The sequence below is a fragment of the Triturus cristatus genome, chromosome 9 (assembly GCF_964204655.1).
Source record: "Triturus cristatus chromosome 9, aTriCri1.1, whole genome shotgun sequence".
In the NCBI taxonomy this organism is placed as follows: Eukaryota; Metazoa; Chordata; class Amphibia; order Caudata; family Salamandridae; genus Triturus; species Triturus cristatus.
In genome coordinates, this window is record NC_140592.1 from 747,780,914 (window position 1) to 747,801,610 (window position 20,697).

The 20,697-nt window shown below is 43.7% G+C and overlaps 1 protein-coding gene across 1 annotated transcript in view; it reads left to right on the plus strand.

Annotated features, from left to right (window-relative positions):
* The window catches only part of FERMT3 (FERM domain containing kindlin 3), a 48,330-nt gene extending 30,341 nt beyond the window's left edge, over nucleotides 1-17,989 (plus strand). Inside the window, exons 11-15 of the mRNA XM_085626023.1 lie at nucleotides 784-890; nucleotides 14,012-14,230; nucleotides 15,320-15,444; nucleotides 16,579-16,720; nucleotides 17,171-17,989. Coding sequence (XP_085482149.1) covers nucleotides 784-890; nucleotides 14,012-14,230; nucleotides 15,320-15,444; nucleotides 16,579-16,720; nucleotides 17,171-17,350 — 773 coding nt within the window. The 3' untranslated portion in view covers nucleotides 17,351-17,989. The remainder of the gene's footprint in view (nucleotides 1-783; nucleotides 891-14,011; nucleotides 14,231-15,319; nucleotides 15,445-16,578; nucleotides 16,721-17,170) is intronic.
* The last annotated feature ends 2,708 nt before the right edge of the window (nucleotides 17,990-20,697 follow it).

Sequence of the window (20,697 nt, forward strand, 5' to 3'; positions counted from 1 at the left end):
TGTCGTCATGTGTTGGGGTGTGCAGCAGGGGGGAAATGACTCTGCTCAGTCAATGGTGCTGGAGTTGAAATATGCATCGTGACATAAGCTGTAGGTTGGCCTGGCTTTGAGTCGGAAGGCTAGGGTTACATGTGTCGATGATGGAGCAGGTCAGGAGTATCTTAGCTTAGTGCACTGTTTGCATGAGTCAGGTACAGTTACACACGGAGTCATTTTGTGCGACAGACTAGGCACAAAGTGGCATGAGTCACTGGGGATGTGGTTAAGAATAGTTCTTGTCAGAGTGCAGTAAGTGGGTGTTGCTGTGAGTCGAGAAGTAGGCATGTGGTCATTGCTTGGTGATTGTGTTGATAAGGAGTGGCTTGATTCACTGACAGCTACTGTGGGGAAGAACAGCTCTTAACTGAGTGCAGAAGTTGAATGTTCCTGAGAGTCAGGATTTGTAATACCTGTGATCATTTTTTGGGTTGGTGTAGGAGGGAAGGTATTATTTTTCTCTTTAACTGATGCTGTTGGAGAAGAATGTTTTTTTCCCTTGTGCAGTGGTCGGATGCAAATGTGAGCCAGGAGCAGATGTGCAATTAGGCCATTATCAGCTCCGGCCAGTGATTGGCTACATCTGTGGGTGCACAAGAGACTACGCGGTTACCAATGGTGCTGAGTTGGGTGGGAAACAGATGTGCTTTCTGCCATTAGAAACAAATAGTGCTGCAAGAGAGAGAAGCACTTTACCCACTTATTGCCCTGTTGAGCTCGAACTGACACAATGTCTTAAATCTTCAGGGTGCGAGGTGGTGCCTGACGTCAATGTCACAGGGCAGAAGTTCTGCATCAAGCTCCTAGTGCCCTCTCCGGAGGGGATGAGTGAAGTTTACCTCCGCTGCGACAATGTAAGTGCTTTGTACTCACCATTACTCCACCAATGAACATCTGTCTCTTTCTCACCGTGGAGAGCACAGAATAGGACCTGCTGCATGAGAGGTCCAGGGGTTTCTTGAAGGATATGGACATGCAATCACCTAGAGAGAAACCCTAGGCATGATGAATGTTGAGACCTCTTAGATATGGAGCTGTCTCAGGGGGGATATAGATCTGTTAACACAAGGGTTGGTGCATTACGAGCTTACTCTTATTTTCTTTTTGTTGCATTATTAACCCCTTAAAAATCTGCTGTTTTATTTAACTGATTCTGACTCAAGATTGAGGGGCAGATTTACAATAACTGGCGCATCCCTGCAGATCAGCAGGGATGCGCCAGTTATTTTGCGTGACGTTAGTAACCCCTTGCGCCATCATGGATGTGCCGCATTTACAATGTGGCACACCGTTCCGCAAGGAGAGACAGATGCGTGACGCATCTGTCAGCGTATAGGTGACGCAGTGATGGAGTCGTGTTGCAAGAGCGACGCAACTCCAGCACTGCTCAGGGGCATCCTATACTTGCAATGCTGCGTCACTCCTTACGCCTGCTACAAGCAGGCGTAATGTTTTGCTCCCTATCCTTGTTTGCATTATCCATCCCTGCCTCACATCCAGCCAGGTTGCTACACCGTCCGGACGCAACCACGAGCGGCTCCTTCTGCTGTTTTCAAGGTATTCTAGACTCCTCCACTCGCTTCAATTCCCCACACCTTCAGTATGCCAACCATTCTTCCTTCTTCAATTCAAGGCATCTCCACGCAATAATCCCACCACCGTGCCACCGGTTGGCCATCCGTGGATTGAGCCCAACTGCTTACGCCCAGCGCCAGCACGACGACGCCTCGTACGCTACCACCTCATTGAAGGTTAGCCACCAAGCGATCACCATCACTACAACGCTTCGAACTCAATTAGATCCAATCACTCCAAGTGGTCCGGCATGCATTCCACAAGGACGCCGTCGCCCTCTTCACCCCCTCACAACCGCTACCGCGCTATTCCACAGGACCTTCCAACAAGTCCTTTATCCTCACTGTCGATCGCTCACCCGTTCATGGCCACGAAACCGCGCCTCAATTGGCTCACCTTGTTCACTAAACCCAATTTTTAGCTCGTTGTCATTCAAACAACAATCAATGCATGAGGCACTCTCTCATTCTAGGACCGCACAATTGTTTATTGTACACCTCTAATGAATGCTGATTTGTTTCCTTTTCTTATTTTTAACGGTGGACTTTTGTTTTGTCTTCTTATCTCCCTCTTCTCCCTTGTTCATTCCAACAGGCGTATAATTCATATCAGGCAACTTTTGTAATTTTTAGTCCTGAGAATGATCCCACTGTATTAGGAGCTAGGGATCGAAACGTCGACTTTCCATAACAGTACCACATTGTATCCACTGTGAAAATGTATTGTGGTTTCTGTTGGTCTGAGCTTACTTGAGTTCTTTATTGTATTGTATTGTAAGCCTGCATGTTTGCTCCCAAAGTTTTTGCCTGCCACTTTTTTCTACTTTTCTTTTCCCTTGTTGAAAACTCGGTACAGGATTGTGCCCTTGTTTCATTGCTTTCGTGCTTCTTTATCTTGTTTCAAACCTTGTGAATTTCAAAATAAATGTTCCTCTGTCCGGCTGGACACAGGAGGAATGCACATAGGTCTTATCTAAGTCTATGTTGAAATAGTTACATTATTTACGTTTAAGCTAGGGACCATTGTTCTTTTAACCTCTTCAGTGCCCATGACGAGATAGTCTCGTCATGGAGCACGGTCGCGCTGTGCCCATGACGAGACTATCTCGTCATGAACCCCACCCACTAATGTAACGCCCGGCACAGGAGGGGGAAAGGGCGTGGCACAGAAGGGGTTAAAATACGTAATGTTTTGATGCAGCATGGACGTAAAAGTGACTCGGTGAAATCTTGTAGATTTCACTGTGTCACTTTTACGGGGCTTCCTTGCAACGGAATGCCCACCCTGCATACATTATACCTGACGCAGGTATGATATAGCGCAGGGCTTTACAACGTGACGCATCTCACTAGATGCGTCACATTGTAAATCTGTCGCATAGTGGCGTATGGTTTACGCCGCCGCTGCGTCACAGAAGTGACGTAACAATGTCGTAAAGATGACACAGGGGGCTTTTAAATCTGCCCCTGAATGTTTTGTAAACTGGTTGACGAGTGAGTAAGTTATGGAGGGGCAGCTGGAGTTGAAACTATGGGGCAGATTTACAAGAATTGACGCATCTCTTGCGCCACCATGGATGCAGCGCATTTACAATGCGGCGCACGGAATGACAGATGCGTCACACATCTGTTGGGGCACCGGTAACACATTGCTGGAGTCATGTCGCAAGCACAACGCAACTCCTGCAATGCTCAGGAATGCCTATTCCTAATGTGCTGTGTCACTCCTTACGCCTGCTTCAAGCAGGCGTAAGGTTTTGACGCAGTGACGTCGTAGAAGTGACTCCGTGAAATCTTGTAGATTTCACTGCGTCACTTTTACAAGGCTTTCTTGTGTCAGAACGCCCACCCTTCATACATTATACCTGACGCAGGTATAGTGTGACACAGGGCTTTACAATGTGATGCATCTCCCTAGATGAGTCACGTTGTAAATGTGTCGCAACGTGGCGCATTGTTTACGCTGCTGCTGCGTCACATATGTGATGCAACAGCAGCATAAAAGTGTCGCAAGGGGCTTGTAAATCTGCCCCTTAGTATTTACCCGAAACTGCTTTCCCCAGGCTCATTCTGAAGCATTCTGAAAATATGGCTGGGATCCCAGGGCTTCATTATATGGAACAAACTTCTACCGATTTAGGCGTCCCAGAATATTTTAGTACCCCAGACTTTGCTACTGCTAGTTCAAAAGTAAATCCCCATAATTTTTATTTTTTTAGTTTAGGCACAACATAAGACAATCCCATGCAGAATCCATGCATATAATTGCCCAGTATGCAGCTTTAACTACTCCCATAGGAATGGAATTTTACATAACTTGGATTTGTTCGTCTCTGCATAGGTTTTATCTTGCTGGTCCTCGCTTTTGCACTGTGCACTTTCTTGTGGCTTTTCCACTACAGGGCAGTTGGTTCTCTATACTTCCAAAATGCCCCGTATGGTAACATGTCTACGCAGAACACTATGCACTTTATGTTATTTTGCACTCTAAATAAGTCAGCATGGTTCTTGCGTCCAATTTTTCGTAGGGGAGGAATTAGAAGTACTTAGAAGGACTAAAGACCTTACAAAGATTAGAGTTTCAACCCACATATTTTGCAGTCACGAAATATATACGAGACTCTTTAGTAATTAGGGAAAATTATTACATTTTTTATTGTATGTTTTACTGCTTGTTTTATCATATTTTATTGTCTCACAAAACAATGTCTGGTAACTTGTATCATGAATATTGTACGTAATCATGAATTAAGAAATCGTGCACTATTGATTGTATGCACTTTTATGTCGATTAGCTGAATACAATTATGTTGTGAGCTCTAGTCATGTACTCCAAACTCCATGCCACACCTTGCTCAGCATTCTGTGAAGAAGCTTATCACACGAAGAATGTGCCACAGGGTACTTAAAAAAGCATCATTTATTAGTTGGAGGAATTAATGTCTAGTGCTGAAGGGTTTTGAAGTGGTACAAGTTCGGGCTATAGAAGCCCAGAAAGGTTAAGTATGTGGGCAATGTTTTCGTACTGTTCACACCCCTTAAATGTGTAAAAATCTATCACAGCCATAGGGAAATGGTAATTTGTAAGTCAGCACAGGTTTCCCATCATTTCACATTCTTGCTTTAGTTGTTTTTTTAAGCTTCCTGCCTCCTGTTCCTCTTTTGCTTGTGAAAGGCGGAGTGAGGTTTTCCAGCACTTCCTCTTGTGATTTGCAAGGTTTCCATTTACTCATGAAAAGATCTTTATTCACGCATAACCACCCTTTTTAGGCATTCAGTAATGATTCATCTTGAAGGATCCATCTAGCCTATTTTTTTTATCTTTGAATCTGCTGTTCACTGACTTTCCTTTCTGTGCTGATATTTTTTAATGATGGGTTTTAATATTTTGTGGTTTTGTATAGAGTATGCTTTAGCTTCAGTATTAAAACCATGTTCTATTGCATTTATGCTTACCCGGAAAATGAGAAAGCTATGGTTTCCCGGGGGTGTCCATGGTCTTCTAGAGAGATGGCATAGCTTCATATTTTCTCCCTACAGTGATATCGTGGCCTGAAATCTAAAATTCTGGAGTGGTTTATTTATTTATTGGTTTTATAGAGTGCTGCATATCACCTTTTGTTCACTTCAGAGTGCTCTAAAAGTGTCAGACTGTGCGATACGTGGAGAGATGTATTAGAGTCCAATGTGTAGGGTTTGGATCCCAATCCGATATTCCGCACCTTCACCCTATGGGTCTAGATTCAGTAGTATTTGAACAGGATGTTCAGTACACAGGTGGTCGAGTTCTGCCCTCAAGACTAGGGTTCCGAGCATTTAACAACCTAGGGCTTTGGAGTGTTAAAGTCCCGACTCTGGATTTAATCTGTTTAAAGGTTCTTCGGATGATCAGTTTGTATATTCACTGAGCGTAGCATCATATTACGTCCATAGTGGGTGTTAGCGTCTGCTGATACCCTCAACATTTTGCCCAGGGGGCCTTGTTTTGTACTGCAAATAACTCTGACCATAATCCTTGCATTCACCAGGAGCCGGTGTGATGCTTTCAAGGCTGGTTTATCTGACGCTGTTACTGCAGGTTCTGGCACATAGCTACCTGGTTTTGACGTTTTTGCTACCTCTCAATGGTTTACTTCAGCAAACTGTTTTTAGCGATATTACAGTTGCCTAAGTGTGTCACCATCAGGATTAACATCAGCTTCTCTGGCTGGAAGTCTGCTTATAGGAGTAGTATGATTTTCCATAGTGGTAAAATTTGAAGATTGATGTCCTCATCTACTGTATTGATTTTGGGAGTGTTAGAGAGATCAGAGTGAGATGAATAGGTTTCACAGGTCCAAAACCTTCAGAAGAACTATGTCCTAGCTTTGTGTATCCAGATATCATAGTGGAAAGTCAGCTTCCTCTAATGTTTTCAAAGTTTGATATGATGTTCCTTGAGAGATGCCATTTTCTTATGTCACGTTCTCGATGTTATGTCTTTTATCCCCTCCCTCAAAAGGCTAACCACTAACGGTGGAAACTACTGTCAACCTCTACATCAGTTGTGCCAAATGACTGCATCTTTAGATTCCTAAAGGTCTTCAGTGGCTCTTGCCTCAGAAATTCTTTTTACTCCACGTCTCCTACGTTTCCAAGTTTGGACTTTAGGGTTTATTGACCAAGCAGAGGGCGATCCTTTCATTTTCCTTTTTCATGCTGTTGTGGGCTATCAAGCCACTGAAATGTGGAAATGCCTCTAAGGAGAGTCGTCTATTCCTGCAGTGATTCAGGGAGCTCACAGGGTCCGAGGATCTCTAATGAGGATTGACTTCTACTGTCCCAATTAAGCTTCTGGTGCTTGTCAAACCCTGTTCAGGGGGCAGCAGGGCTACTGGGTCTCAACCGTGATTTTGGAGGATGTTTGCCTATAATGCCACAGAGACCATCCTACTACACCTCTGCAGAATGGGCCAATTACAAACCTTTCTGCACTTAACTCCCAGTGGTGGCAATGGGGAGCTGTCACAGGCTTCCAAGGGAGGTAGAGGGTGTGTGTTCAACTTCAGCACTCAACAAGCACACATCCCCATGATTGTCCACCTCAGTACTTCTTGAGTAGCAGCTCAGGTCATGTTGCAGGGGAATGCCTCTTGTGCAGTGGCTCAGGTCATGCCGCAGTCGATTACTTCTTGTGCATAAGCTCAAGTCACGCCGCCGTCAATTACTTGGGTACAGCTGCTCTGGTCAGGCTACAGTCGATAGCTTCAGGTGCAGCAATTTAGGCTGCGCAGCATCCAAACGGTTCCTGCAGGAGAATCTGGAGCTCGCCGATACTGGGGCATACAGATCACTCTCTGTAATCCTCCACTTATGGGGATCTACTGCACTTCACCTCTGACAAAACTAGTTGTCGGGTGGATACCAGCTCTGGTTACACAGCAGTCCCCTGAGCAATCTAGGAACACTCCTTCCCTTGGTCATGGACACCTTGGAATTGGAACAACCAGTGGGTCCCATTTCTATACAGTCAAAGCACACAGGAGGTGTGAATCCACTGTCTGTATGTTCAGAACCCACATAGGGTGGTTCTCTTTTCATTTGTCCTTTCATGGCTGCTCTCCAGACACAGCCTTTGTATAGTGCCACTCCTCACAGCAGTGTAGCCTCCAGCCCAGAGTATCCACAAAAGACAAAAGCGTGACCTCACATAAGGGGTCCGTTTTACGTTGAACAACAGGAACTACAGTCCCAACATTCACCCACACCATCTACCAAATTGCCACGTTACCAGAAGACTAATCATCCCTTCCTATCAGCAAATGACTTAATTAAAGTTTTAAGCTAGGCTTGTCTTTTCTCTCCACACTTTAGTGTCTAGGTCTCCTCCCTCCAGGTTTCAGAAATGTCAGCAATACAATTTCACAATCTGAGAAAACAACCTCATCTCTATCTTGTACACAATGCCAGTATTATCCAAAAGAATTCCCACAGTTCTCCATTACTCTGGTTCACTCATACACACAATGCATGTACTATACGGACCCATATATACTAACACGCACAACATGTATTTGGGATGTCAGTGTTAGGATCTGAATTAGTGCACAGAAACAAGGCACACACAATTGCTGACATTTCTGGTATCCACTCCAATGACACACATAAAAAGGTCTAGTCACTAATATGGATTCACAAAACGCAGTACTTTGCCACTACCGCTCTTTTTACTAAGCCCATAGCAGGGACAGTAGTACACTGCCTGTATAATGAGGGCACACTTGGTACACCCCTCCAGATCACAGGACAGGTCTAGAATCTCACTCATGTCAAGGAACTCTGCTTCTGCACACTCACTAGATTAGTGTGAGATTAGGGCTATTTTGAGGCTCCATTGTGAGTACATTTCTTAAGCAATGACAACTTTAGGTCTGATGCCAGTAATTTCTTCTCGTCCTTCACAGGTAACAGAACAATCCTTCTGGGCTTCAAAAAAACAGAGCCTTTGCCTCCAAAAAGGGGCTCAACTATTTATTTTGGAGAATAAATGCGAAATCCTCCAACTGTATCAAGAAGTTTAGTTCATGCACACTAATCACAAAAAACATTTAGGAGCTTATTTACAAGCCCCTTGCGCCGCTGGTGCGTCACTTTTTATCACATAAAAAGTGACGTACCAGTGGCACAAGGGGCTTGTAAATAAGCCCCTTAGTGTCCTTGGACAAGGATGTGTGTCTTCCCCTTTACTTCTGAGTTATGCGTGTTGTCAGCTCCTGTAAGGATGGGAAGGCCCAACGTTCTCATCCTCTCCTTATCAGGCAAATCTTTTGACTCAATTGGCAATATATTTTATCAGAACCCTGCGCTCCACTAGCAAACATATAATGTGGTCAACGTTGTATTTGGGTGCAGTCAATGGTCTTGAGATATATTTCGACATTCCAAGAGGCTATACCGGGATGTGCAAAGGGAGTGTGCAAGATGCTGGTGTAAACTAAGCCACCTCTGTCTTTGATCTAATGAACATAACCAGTAAAGACATGTCCTGGAGCTCTAATGTGTGGTGCATTCGTTCTGCATCACAGTGTATGCTCAGGAGAAGTAGGATCATTCTGTTCATAAGAAAGTTTTTTTCACCCACAATGAGCATGAGCTTAAAACCATTCAAAAGAGTGATAATATAATTCCTGTCCATCTTATCAACTAAGCCTCCCTCCAAAACTCCTTAACACTGTTTCAACCCCCAGAAGCATGAATGTGGAAGACTGGAAATAAATTGAGCCCCCCACCCCCTGCACATATCACACAACCAATTTGTTCAACCCCCTCAACAAGCATACATGCCAAAAAGCATGAGCATTCCCCATCATCAGCCAAGCTCCCCTCAGGAAAAGGGCTCCCCTCACCACTACTCATGATTTGCTTTTGAAAGTTTTTTAAAGTAACGCAGAGTAGTGATGTGCGCTACTTTGTGCCAAAGGAGCATACCATGGAGTGGGAAATGGGTCTTCCCATGCTACCACCCCTGTGTTTTGATGCAAATTCCTATCGACTAATATTTGAAGAGTGATTTTTGCAAAACAAAAATTACGCCACCTCAAGGCAGGCCTAAGAGCAAGTTTTAAAACTCTCCACATTTTTACAACTTTGCACATGTGCTGCACTGTACAGCAAACGTACAGTCTGGTAAAAGTATTAAAGCATAGTTGTTGTACTGGAAGAGTCTCCTTCCAGTACATACCTATGCTCAGTAAAACACACACACACACACTCACCTACACGATGGTGCAAGGGCGTGTGCATTGGTGCATGGCAGCCTGAAGTGTGCTAGTTCAGGGATAGGAAACAACTACACCATATGTTAGTAGATATAGCTCTGTTCTGCTCTCTCCCTTCCATGCAACACAACACAGCAACTTTGGTTGGTGTGTTGCATTTCTACTGATACCACTTTCATGTTTTAAATCAACAAATGGGTCTCTCTCATGCACACAGGTGTGAATGCTAACTGTGGAACTGTGACAGTGGGAGAGTCATAAAATGATTGGTGTGTACACAACTCATCATGTATGCAACAACAACGTACACATGGATACAGTAAACAGGCCAAAATATCAGTACCACGTTCGGTGACCAGCAGGGCCGTACTGTCTGTTTAGTTCACCAGACATTTTCCCGGAGGGCTGGAGCATTTGGAGGTAGGTTTTGTAGGCATGGGGCCACTTCAGGTACCTCTTTCGTTTTCTCCAGCTGCTTCAGATAACTCCGCACGTACATCTGGTGTTTTGCGAGAGGGAAGTAAGCAATAGAGTGAGGAGGAAAGAGAAAGATGAGAGAGGAGGACAGTAGCGGGGTTGGTCTGCAAGTTTTGCCAGCCTGGTTTTGAATCCCAGTCCAACCCTGCTGACTACACAATGGGATAGTTGCCCGCTGATTTGCTGTGGATTGCTTGGCATTCAGCGACAACAAATGCCCCCTTTTCTCTCTTGGTTGGGCGAGGAGGGCTTCATAGCTTTTCTAACCCAACTTCCAGGCTCGAGCTTAACTACTTATACCAGCATTACAGAGCTGCTAGACACTTCAAGTGGTTCAAACCTAGGGTTCCCACTTTGCTAGCTCCTCTTCTTGCAGATAAAGACTCTAAAATAAGTTGCTTTTGTTAATTGATTATGAATGACATATCACTGTGGTAAATGTTCTCGTTTAATCAAAGCTAGACTACAAGAATGCCATTGATCTGGAAGCTCCGGACAGTCTCTCACAGGGCTTCTGCTTGTGCAAAATATCATAGCTGGACCCACGTCTGGGTAACACAGAAGAGAACATATTACTCCTACATTTAGGCCACTGCACTGGCTACTAATTAATCAGCGAACAGCATTCAGTGCAATGACAATGGTGCATAAAGCAGTATACTTCCATAGACTACAATTGTGGGCAGTCAAATCTAGCTGTTATATCTCAGATTGGTGTCACTGGTCAACTAGCTTATCTCTACTGCGAATAATGAGAACACGAACCGCTACATATGGCGATGAAGTGTTCTCCGTACCTCTTCCTTTATCCAGTGAACAAAAATGTACTAAACCTTGAAAGCTTGTAAAAACGTTCCTTAATTAAAGCCTTCCCATTCACTCATGTTTATTATTTGTTTTTACTCTTCATCTTGCTTATGTCAGTCTCAGGAGTGCCAATAAGATTTGCAATCATGTGCTAAGCAAATAAATTAACATAACATAAAACAGACCCATAAGGATGTCTGATTATTTATTCTCCTGGAACATGGGAAACAATGCCAGCTGCTTTTGGTATTCTCAACAGAAGCACTATCTTCTACACCTTTGACTTCACCATCGCTCACCTTTTTAAGATACTTACCCAAAGGCCCCTTGATACTGTATCAAGGGGCCTTTGGGTAAGTATCTTAAAAAGGTGAGCGATGGTGAAGTCAAAGGTGCATCCATACAGGCAGAGGGCACCTGACAGCATTAATATATATGCATCAGATTTTGTATCCGGCCATAAAGGATGTCATTATTTTGAACCAAATAGTAGGAAAAGGAATTATTTTGTGTACTCCATCTTGCCACATTGGGGATCATAATGGATTTAGGTAGATACTAACTGGTAGAGATGTATGCCATTTGGAGCACAGAGCACCAATGTTTCTCTGTGCACAACCATGTTGTTAGTTAACATTTTGATCAGCTGGTCTACTTGTACCTCTCTGTTCAGAGGCCACATTCCATGAAGAAGTTGCATATTGGGTTTTATTTACTCATATGCTTTTGAACTAATGGCATCCAGTGACATTAAAGAGGCAATGGGGTAGACACAACTTGGCATCTAGATTTCTAGTAAAGTAAGCCAGTCACATAACCTTTCCCCTCAAAAGCTCCATATAGCTTTTCATAGGTGCAATGTTATTCTCCTGAGGTATTCCTCTTTTTTGTGAATCATCCAGTCTTTCAGACTTTCATATTAACCAGGCAATTTTCTTACCTGATTTGTTCCCAAATCATACTTTGAAACCTGAGCAGGTTTCTAGTAACTAAAAATTAAAAGAATATATAGGGTTTATTTTCATCATACAGTATCTATAGTTCTTTGAACAGACATCCTATATCTGTGACCCCAGCCACAGTTAACAGCTTAATTGCTTTTCATGCTTGCTTGCACACCCTGGATAATGGTATTTAGCAGAGGATCCCTTAACCAGATGGTATGTGTGCACTTACAGTCCAAGCCAAGGTAGTATTAGTGGTCTTGCAGTCTCCCTTCTTCTGAATGTTCAAAACAGACTTTTAGGTTACAACAGTTTTTACATACACTGTACTAAGCACCCCAGCTGTAGACGATAGGTTCTCCTTGGCCATAGTTACTGAAGGGCATATTTACAAGTGTCGTGTAGTTCCTATAAACCTATATAGGATCTGAGCGTTTAGACAACATAGACTGTGGGGCTGGTGTCCAGACTGATTCTAGATACCCCCCAACGGGTATGTCTGCCTGTATACCAGCTAGCTCACAGTGCCACAAGAAACCCCTCTTACCAAGGAGGGAATAGTTCTTGGCAACTATCGAACATGACAGCTCTGTCCCATCAGGGATCGTGGAAACAGTGCAATACTTTTTGCTCAGTCACTCGTGCTCACTTTGTCTCAGAGAGATACACAGAATAAACAGAGGGGACGTTTTCAATAAGCATTTATTGAACCAGCGTCATTCTAGTGTAAAATAGGTGTGCTGAAACAACCATAAGACAGAAACAGATATAAATGATTATAAGCACCAACCGAGTAAAGGGATGGTAGATTCCTACCATAGCGCTAAAACAATGAATACAGGCAGGTATAAAAATACATGATAGTAATAATACGTACTTCTACGATGCCACCCTAACTAGATATACCCAAGTGTACCTAGCATGTTTGTAGGTGTAATGCCAAGAATCCCTCTAGGACAAAGTCAACCTTATTACCTGAAGTGAGAGACTGTGGGACCCAGTCTTGGTCTCCAGATGGACACCCCGTGAGGGATATCAGACCACTGCGAGCTGGAGTGTCTGCATGCAGGAACCTCAGCAACTTGTGTCAGTGTGTCAGCATTGAAGTCCTTTTTTTATATATATATATAAATATATATATATCTCGTGCAGCAATCCACCTTGCTGCGCTGCGTGATAGGGAAAAAGCAGTAATTCGCAGTATTTAACATTATATGGGTCATTCCTGTCTTTTCCCAGGGCTGGCGCACAATATGCTGCCTAGCGCAAATGATAGCACCCTCGCACCATGGTACAAGGGTGACTGCATTGTAAGCAGGATTGTTTTTGTGCAGGAAGGCATACCTTCATGCACAAAAACAATCCCGAGGCATTTTCTTCTGTCTGTGTGCTGCAGAATGCAGCACACCTAGAAAGAGGAAGTAACAGGGAGAATAAAGATATTTTTCCTCGTTATACCTCCCAGGGAAAGGTGTCACATTGTGACGCATTCCCAGGTTTACCAGTATTGGTAAATGAGGGAATGCATCAGAATCCACGAGTGGGTGTGTGGGAACACCCACGCTTCATCCATGGAACAGGGCAGAATAACGCAACTCGGCGATTTGTGCTGCATTGCGTTATTCTGGATTTATTAAGCCACTCGGCCACTAAAGGTGGTCTTGTGCTGCTTGATGAATCCGACTTAAGGGTTGCATCGCTTTTGTTTCCCGCAGTGTGGTGCAAAAGCGAAGCAACCCTATGATAAATATGCCCCAATGTTTCTAGAGTGATTTCACAGTCTTATATTAGGTTTCTGGTGCAAAGGCAGAGCTTGATTTTGAATTTGTGGAGAGATCTAACGTTCAGTTCTACATTTTTGGAGTGATGTCAGAACCGGACACGAAGTCCCTGGAGCGGCCTAGAAGTATAACATTAGATGTTGAGAGTTACCTATCCCAGCCAAGCATCAGGTTCTGGAACACTGTAACAGTTTGAAAGCAGGTTGCTAAGATTATGGCACAGTCTGAGGTCAGGTACAAGCCTTGCTATCACAAGCAGACACCAGATCTATTGACAAATAATATGCTACAAGTGGAGTGAGGCCACAGTCCACACTGCTTCTCTGTCCAAAGGTCCATAATTAACACCATTCCAGTAACCGGGAATCACACATTAATGTCACTCTATTTGCTTATACTTCTATCATCCCAAGAGCCTCACAACAGACTTCTCAGCATGAGTAATGCCCATCTGAATAAAGATGGAGGCATTAGATCACCAGCAGTAGAGATGTCAATAACAGATTGAAGAGATGGATCCTTTAATTTTTCTCATGCGAGTCTTAGAAAGAAATGTTAATAACAGAGTTCTGTGATTCACAAAATCAGACTTGTAGAGCTTATGCAACTGTGTTTCTGTCATGCTGGTATTTCAGGAGCATCAATATGCCAAATGGATGGCAGCCTGCCGCCTGGCTGCAAAAGGCAAGACCATGGCTGACAGCACATACCAGTCGGAGATCGAGAACATCCTATCCTTCCTCACCCTCCAGAAATCGAACCCGGACAGCTCGCAGGTTTCTGCCGATTCCGACAACATCAATACACAAGCTCTGGTGTCACCCCGCTACCAGAAGAAGTTCAAACCCAAGCAGGTGAGGTTCTGATGTATTAGTGCCAAGGTGAGGAACTTTTAGCATGGTCTGAACAATGAACAGAAAAGGGATGTACTGTAGATCGGGTGGAGAAGGGAGATACATTGTCTGCTATTAATTAGGTAGAGGAGATGATTCAATTGTTGTTTGCCTTATGAATTGCCCCTTTACTAGTTGGATGGAGGAAAGAGCTAAATGTTTTCGGTGCTTCCAGTCCCTTTTGAGTATGTCCAGAAACGGCTCCTCTCACTGGTTGGGTGAAGATGAGAAGCCAAGCTTCCTCCCACTATGCCTGCCTGCTTGTTAAGGGTGGCTACCGGCAATGCACTAATTATCTGTCTAGTAAAATAATAGATTGTTGGGGACAAGTTCTCCACCCACGAAGATTTTCCCATTCCCTCTATCCTGTAACGTCCTTTCCTGTCTCCGGACGTATGGGGCCAATCATGGAGACCTACTGGTTGGTTGCCAGCTGTAAATAACCTCTCTGAAGTATGCCCACCTAAGAGTCTATTACTGTTTGGACAGAAGTCAGAAGCCCACTAATGTACTTGTGACAAAAGTCCTGCTACTGTTTGGCAGCAAACGCACTCTTACAACTTTGTCCAACTTATAAAAGGGCTTTAATACAGTGGAAACAAGGTGTTTTGCATATGTGATTGGATTGGCATGCACTAAGTTGAGGATCCTTGTACCTAGGTTTTTTGTATTTGGGCAAAGGATCTTTTTAGTGGTTTCATTGTATCGGAAGCCCTGCTAGCATGTCCTCAGATAATGATCTAAGCTTTGGTAGAGCATCTTCAAATTGAGGTGTGACTCCTCATTATTCAAGTACAATCTTTGAAACTGATGGGTCAAATTCTCTTCATAGATGACTAATTGTTCTCCCTAATTGGTGCCAGGAATATGTCTAGTTTTTTGCCATCAAAGGCTCTCTTTCACTAGTCACAAGGCTAGATGTCTCACACTGGTAAACTCCTTCCATGGGTTTAGGGTCCTTTCTTGTTCTGATACTAGCCTACCAACTGGTAATCCTGACCTGTTTATGCTGCTGTGTAACATTAAAGCACTGGCTTGCTTATCTTGCAGTTAACCCCGCGTATCCTGGAAGCCCACCAGAACGTGGCTCAGCTGTCTCTAATGGACGCCAAAATGAGGTTTATACAGGCCTGGCAGTCTCTTCCAGATTTTGGTGTTTCCTACTTTCTTGTCAGGTACAGCTGAATTTTCAATGTTTTTTTGTTTTGTTTCTTTTGTCAGTGTTTCTGACTAGAGTTAAGAACGTTGACAACATCAGGAGCATCACCAATCACAAACGTCATATAAGACCTACCATGTAACTATAGAAGAGCATTTGGGAGGATTACAGATAGTATCGTGCACAAAAGAGTGAGGGAGGACACCATGCCAACACCCCAACTTAGGACTGCCGACGTCATTAGAACACACTGACATCTCAATAGGCTGTGGCACAATACTAACCTGATTTGAGGTTTGCACTTCCTTCTACCAACACCCTCCGTTAGGAGAGTTATGAGGCCATGTGTATACCACAACATGCCATCTCAACGTTAGTGAGCTACAGTCAGTCTTCACAGATACCGAATATCTGCACTCTGAAGGTTGCAAACCACCATCTCAATTCTAGACTGGTGAGGCCGTAGTCTACATTAGCATCACAAATTGAGAATTGTGAGGTATTGTGACGATACCAACACTTCAATCTTGGACAAGTAAAATCATGTTTACCTAACACCACCTCAATCCTGGACAGTTGAGGTAATCAGTGCATACTACAACTCAAACCTTCACTGGTGTTGTGTTTAATGAACATATTAAGACACTAATCCTGGATTGAGAAACCACAGTCTATATAACAGAGCTTCAAACTAAAACTAGTGAGGCTACATATATGAAATTAATATCTGTACTAACTCTTTAATTGTGAACATGTGAGGTCAGTTGCACATGTTGACTACTCAATCATGCACTGAGAAAGCAAAGTGTACCTAATAGCCGCATGACCTGGCGACGGCATGAGTATCTCCCAGCTCCTCGATCCTGAACTTGTGAGTTTATGAGCCATAACAGCAGGAGCAGATGGGCCTTTAAAATGTTCTTACAGAACAAAATAGGAGAGATAGTGGAACTTGAGAGACTTAGAGAGAAGGAAGATGCTAGAGGAGCACAGCGGAAATTTCTTTGGATGCTGGTTCCTATATATAGTTGACGCAACCCCTGGTATGGGCTTACTGGCAACGTTTGTTGATCCGCTGACATATATTATAGGACTGCCCATAGCGATTTAAAGATTGACAGTCTTTAACCCTTCTTCCTCGATGGCACAGATTCAAAGGTTGCCGGAAGGATGAGATCTTGGGCATAGCCAATAACCGCCTGATCCGCATCGACCTCAGCGTGGGTGACGTGGTGAAGACATGGCGCTACAGCAACATGCGCCAGTGGAACGTCAACTGGGATATTCGGCAGGTGAGAGCTTCAGACAAAAGATTTATCGTTCATGTTGTGGGTAAATGAAGTTGAAAGTGCTGGTTTGGTTTCTGAATCTGTGAATTAGTGTGTGAGACAATACATCTGAAAGTCTCGCTCTGCATTTATATAGCGATTTTGGAGAAAGTTGATCTTAAAAGGGTTCCATCTTTTTGTACATTGCTTTGGGAGACAGTTTGCATATAACGTGTCAAGTCTACATCTTTGTTTATGCCTTGTGACACTATTTCATATGGTGCTGTTTCTGAGATGTGTCACAGGATACACTCTGTCAGTGATGAAATATAAATCTATGAATGACAATCGTGTTAGTTTTCCCTGGTCATCGCACAAGGACTATTTAATGCATCCTACAGGTTTGTGACATTAAGTAACTGTTTCTCAATCTTCTACCATTGTTTCACCACTTTTTGTCTCTCCCATCCACAGGTGGCTATTGAGTTTGATGAACATATCAATGTGGCCTTCAGCTGCATCTCGGCCAATTGCAAGATCGTCCATGAGTACATCGGAGGTTACATCTTCATGTCCACCAGGTCCAAGGATCAGAACGAGACCCTAAATGAAGAGTTGTTCCACAAATTAACTGGCGGCCACGAAGCACTCTGAAGTCCCTCTACTTTATCATCCTTATCTTCCAAAGACTTTTGCTCCCATTTCTCAAGGCATTTAAATCACCCCTTTTCCTCTGGAATTCACTAGGACATTACCCCTCCATTTTAATATCCCTCACAAGCTGCTGTTGGGTAGTATTATATTTCTACTACTCCTATATGTTGCTTCATATAATTAATATTATCCACTGTGTATAAAGGACACTAGACGTAGTGGAGTGGATTTAGGCCTGTATGTGGCAAACGGTATACGGTACGGATAACGAAGGACAATCATTGAAAAGAGACTTCTGTGACAACTCAGATGAGTTCCCCTGGTCATTTCACCCTTTAATGGTGACAGAGTATTGGAAAGATGTTCCTGGGTACCAACCCACATTTGCTGCACAAGTGGATGTTCATTACAGAGACCAGCGAACCAATGAGAAATGGAAGAATAATCTAGCGTCTCTCAGGGATTGCTATGATTTTCTTTGCTAACTGGCACAAAGCAACTCCCTTGAGGGACTAAAAAAAGAGGGTGAAGGCTATATCTAGATCCCCAATCCGTGCAACTCAGTTGTTTTTGTACTATATGATTTTATGTCTTCCTATGTCTATGCTTGACTAAAATAGCAAATAAGACTTCAATTTACCTCTTTTGCTTGATCGTCTTTAATAACTGCAGTAACTTATTGCCAAAGGACGTTTGGACAGACGTGTTAAGTTATTGTTGGACGCTGTTCATCATGGAATTTGGCTGCCAGTTCTCTGTGCCCGGGTTGTGGAGCACAAAAAAAGCAGCACACTCATGCTATATTATTAGCACGTGCAGGGCACCTTCTACCATGGTTGTGCTCCACAGAGAAGGAATATCTAAGGCAGGCTCCTAAAAACACTAAGGAATCAATATCCGTATCCCTTGGCTGCAGGAATACAGAACATCACTTGGGAGTGTTTGATAAGGGAGGTGGAAATGTGATAAAAAGAAGGGAAAAGTACAGTCTACAAAGAATTCACTGAAGTAAGGATTTGGGACCATACTGACTTGGCCATGCAGCAGAGAGGCACAAGGCAGTTATTCGTCAACCCTTGTAGGGGATTTCACACGCTTAAAATCTGAGTACCTACCTACCGCTTGAAGCAAACCACTCCAGTAATTTTAAACATTCAAAGTAGCCCCGAAGTTGAAGTTACACACTAAATGTATCCCACTCAATAAACAAGCCCTAGTGCCCAGACCAAACATGCCACTACGTATGCACTTTCCATCCTGGAGTCTCATCTTCAGGTTAAATGAAAACTCACTACTGTGTATGGGAAATTGAATGTAAACGCAAGATCCATTTCGAGGGAAACACATAAGGTTCCGGGTGTTTGATTAAGCGTATACGAAAATACGGTAATGCCCTGTGCCAAGAGGTTACACTTTCTTGGACACACATTTGAAGAACATTCACAAATAACCACAGCCAGATACAAACAAAAGCACCCAAGTTTTTCTGTAAAGGCAGTCAAGCTACCCTGCCACTGAACACCAAGACCAGTGGGTAGCTCACACGCCGTGAGATGCATCTTTAATTGAGGGCTGAGACTATATACTTTGTGACAAGCTCTGTTACTTCTCGCAGTGTTTTAGAAAACTCTGGCATGTGTACCTACAGAGATAAGCCTGTCGCCACACGATCAGACCACCTCTCAGGACTGCACACCACATGATACTCCAACCACACACTATCCTACCGAACACACACTTCTGCCAGCTTGAAAGATACAGCGCCACTCTAGTGGCAGTTACACGCTACACAATGCTGGGTAACATGCCTGCAGGAAAAATATTTTGCACACTAACTGTTTCTAAATTACTCCCACATATACACAGCACCAAATTTAAGAAGGCAAACAACTCTCCCCCTGCAGCCCTTGCTAGGAGTGTTTAACGAAAACCACTGTAGTGTGGGTATGTAAATGGTCATTGGGGAATGATTGATTCTTTGGGATTTGTAGTTATAAAAACCAATTTGAGAATAAGACTATGATCTAAGGCGGTACCACTTCCAATACGGCTTTAGCTAAAGAGGCTCAACATTCGTAGACATGAGTGGCATTCTTTGGAACTTGTCCCTGTGATGCATTTGAATGCTTTTGAGTTTAAACAAGTGGTCGATACACCGTCTATGTTCCATTTTGTAACTGTGCCTGTATTTGCAATGTTTGGTGTTAGCCACATTTATAGTAAAACTGCCCGAACTCATGGCATTCCTAGCTTGGCGTAAGAAACAACTGAAGTTGAAAGGGGGCCTGTGCATTGGAGGTCTTCACACCTGACTCCGCTTAGACTTTGGATTAAGAGGCCTAGGTAGGGAGGGAAAACCTAAGAATAGTGTGCACTGTGGAATTGAACTAGCATTTTGCAATGGCAAGGAGATAGGGTTAATCTTACAGGGCTTCCCACAGTAGCCATGAGCCGTTCACAAAAGAAAGCAAGTCAGTTGATATATGTAGGCCAGCTTGCAGTGGAGTCAAAACAACAAAATGTATATAAAAGTATTTGTATTGAACGAACCGCGCTCGGAAGCAATGTAGCGCTGAGCAAGGACGAGGCCTCAGTGTACAATACATGGTGCTTACAGAGAGGGAGGTAACGGTGCAATGGAAAACACTTGCATGACAAGCAGGGGGCACATTCGGCTCAGTTAAGAACCAGTGACTGGCTAGCCAATGAGACCTCAGAGAAAATAAAAATAAATATTTGCAGATACTTTGGATTCTAACGATCACAGCTACTGCAGTCAGCTACCAAGAAATGCGCACAGCAGCCCTGGATGGTACTGCTGTGATTACACACGAGGAACACAGAGCCTAGACACATATAGACTGAAACTCAGGGGCATATTTGTCATTGAGTTGAATCAACCTTGTGCCATGAAAGGGGGCGCAAGACTGATGCAACAACTAAGTCAGATTTATCAAGCCACCCAAGACAACCTTGCGTGGCCCTGGAAGGCTTGATCAATCTAGAATAACCTAGACACAGCACAAATCGCGGCACTGAGTTACTCTGCCGCAGGGAGGCGTTCCATGGATGGAGCGTGGGTGTTCCGACGAATCCACCCATGAATGTTGGTGCAGTCCCAGATTTACTCACAAAAAAGAGGGGTAGGAGGATCAAGTCCCTCTTCAACCTCCTTCAACAACTATGAAACTACTACATAGAAGAGGGACTGTGTGCATATAGAATGCTGAAAGTCAAAGAGCTGGGGGAATCACACAAGGGTGTTAAAACTGCCCTCACACACAGTGATCTGTGTCATGCTTCATCAAAGGGCTGCTAACACACCTCCGCGCAGACCCACGCTGGAG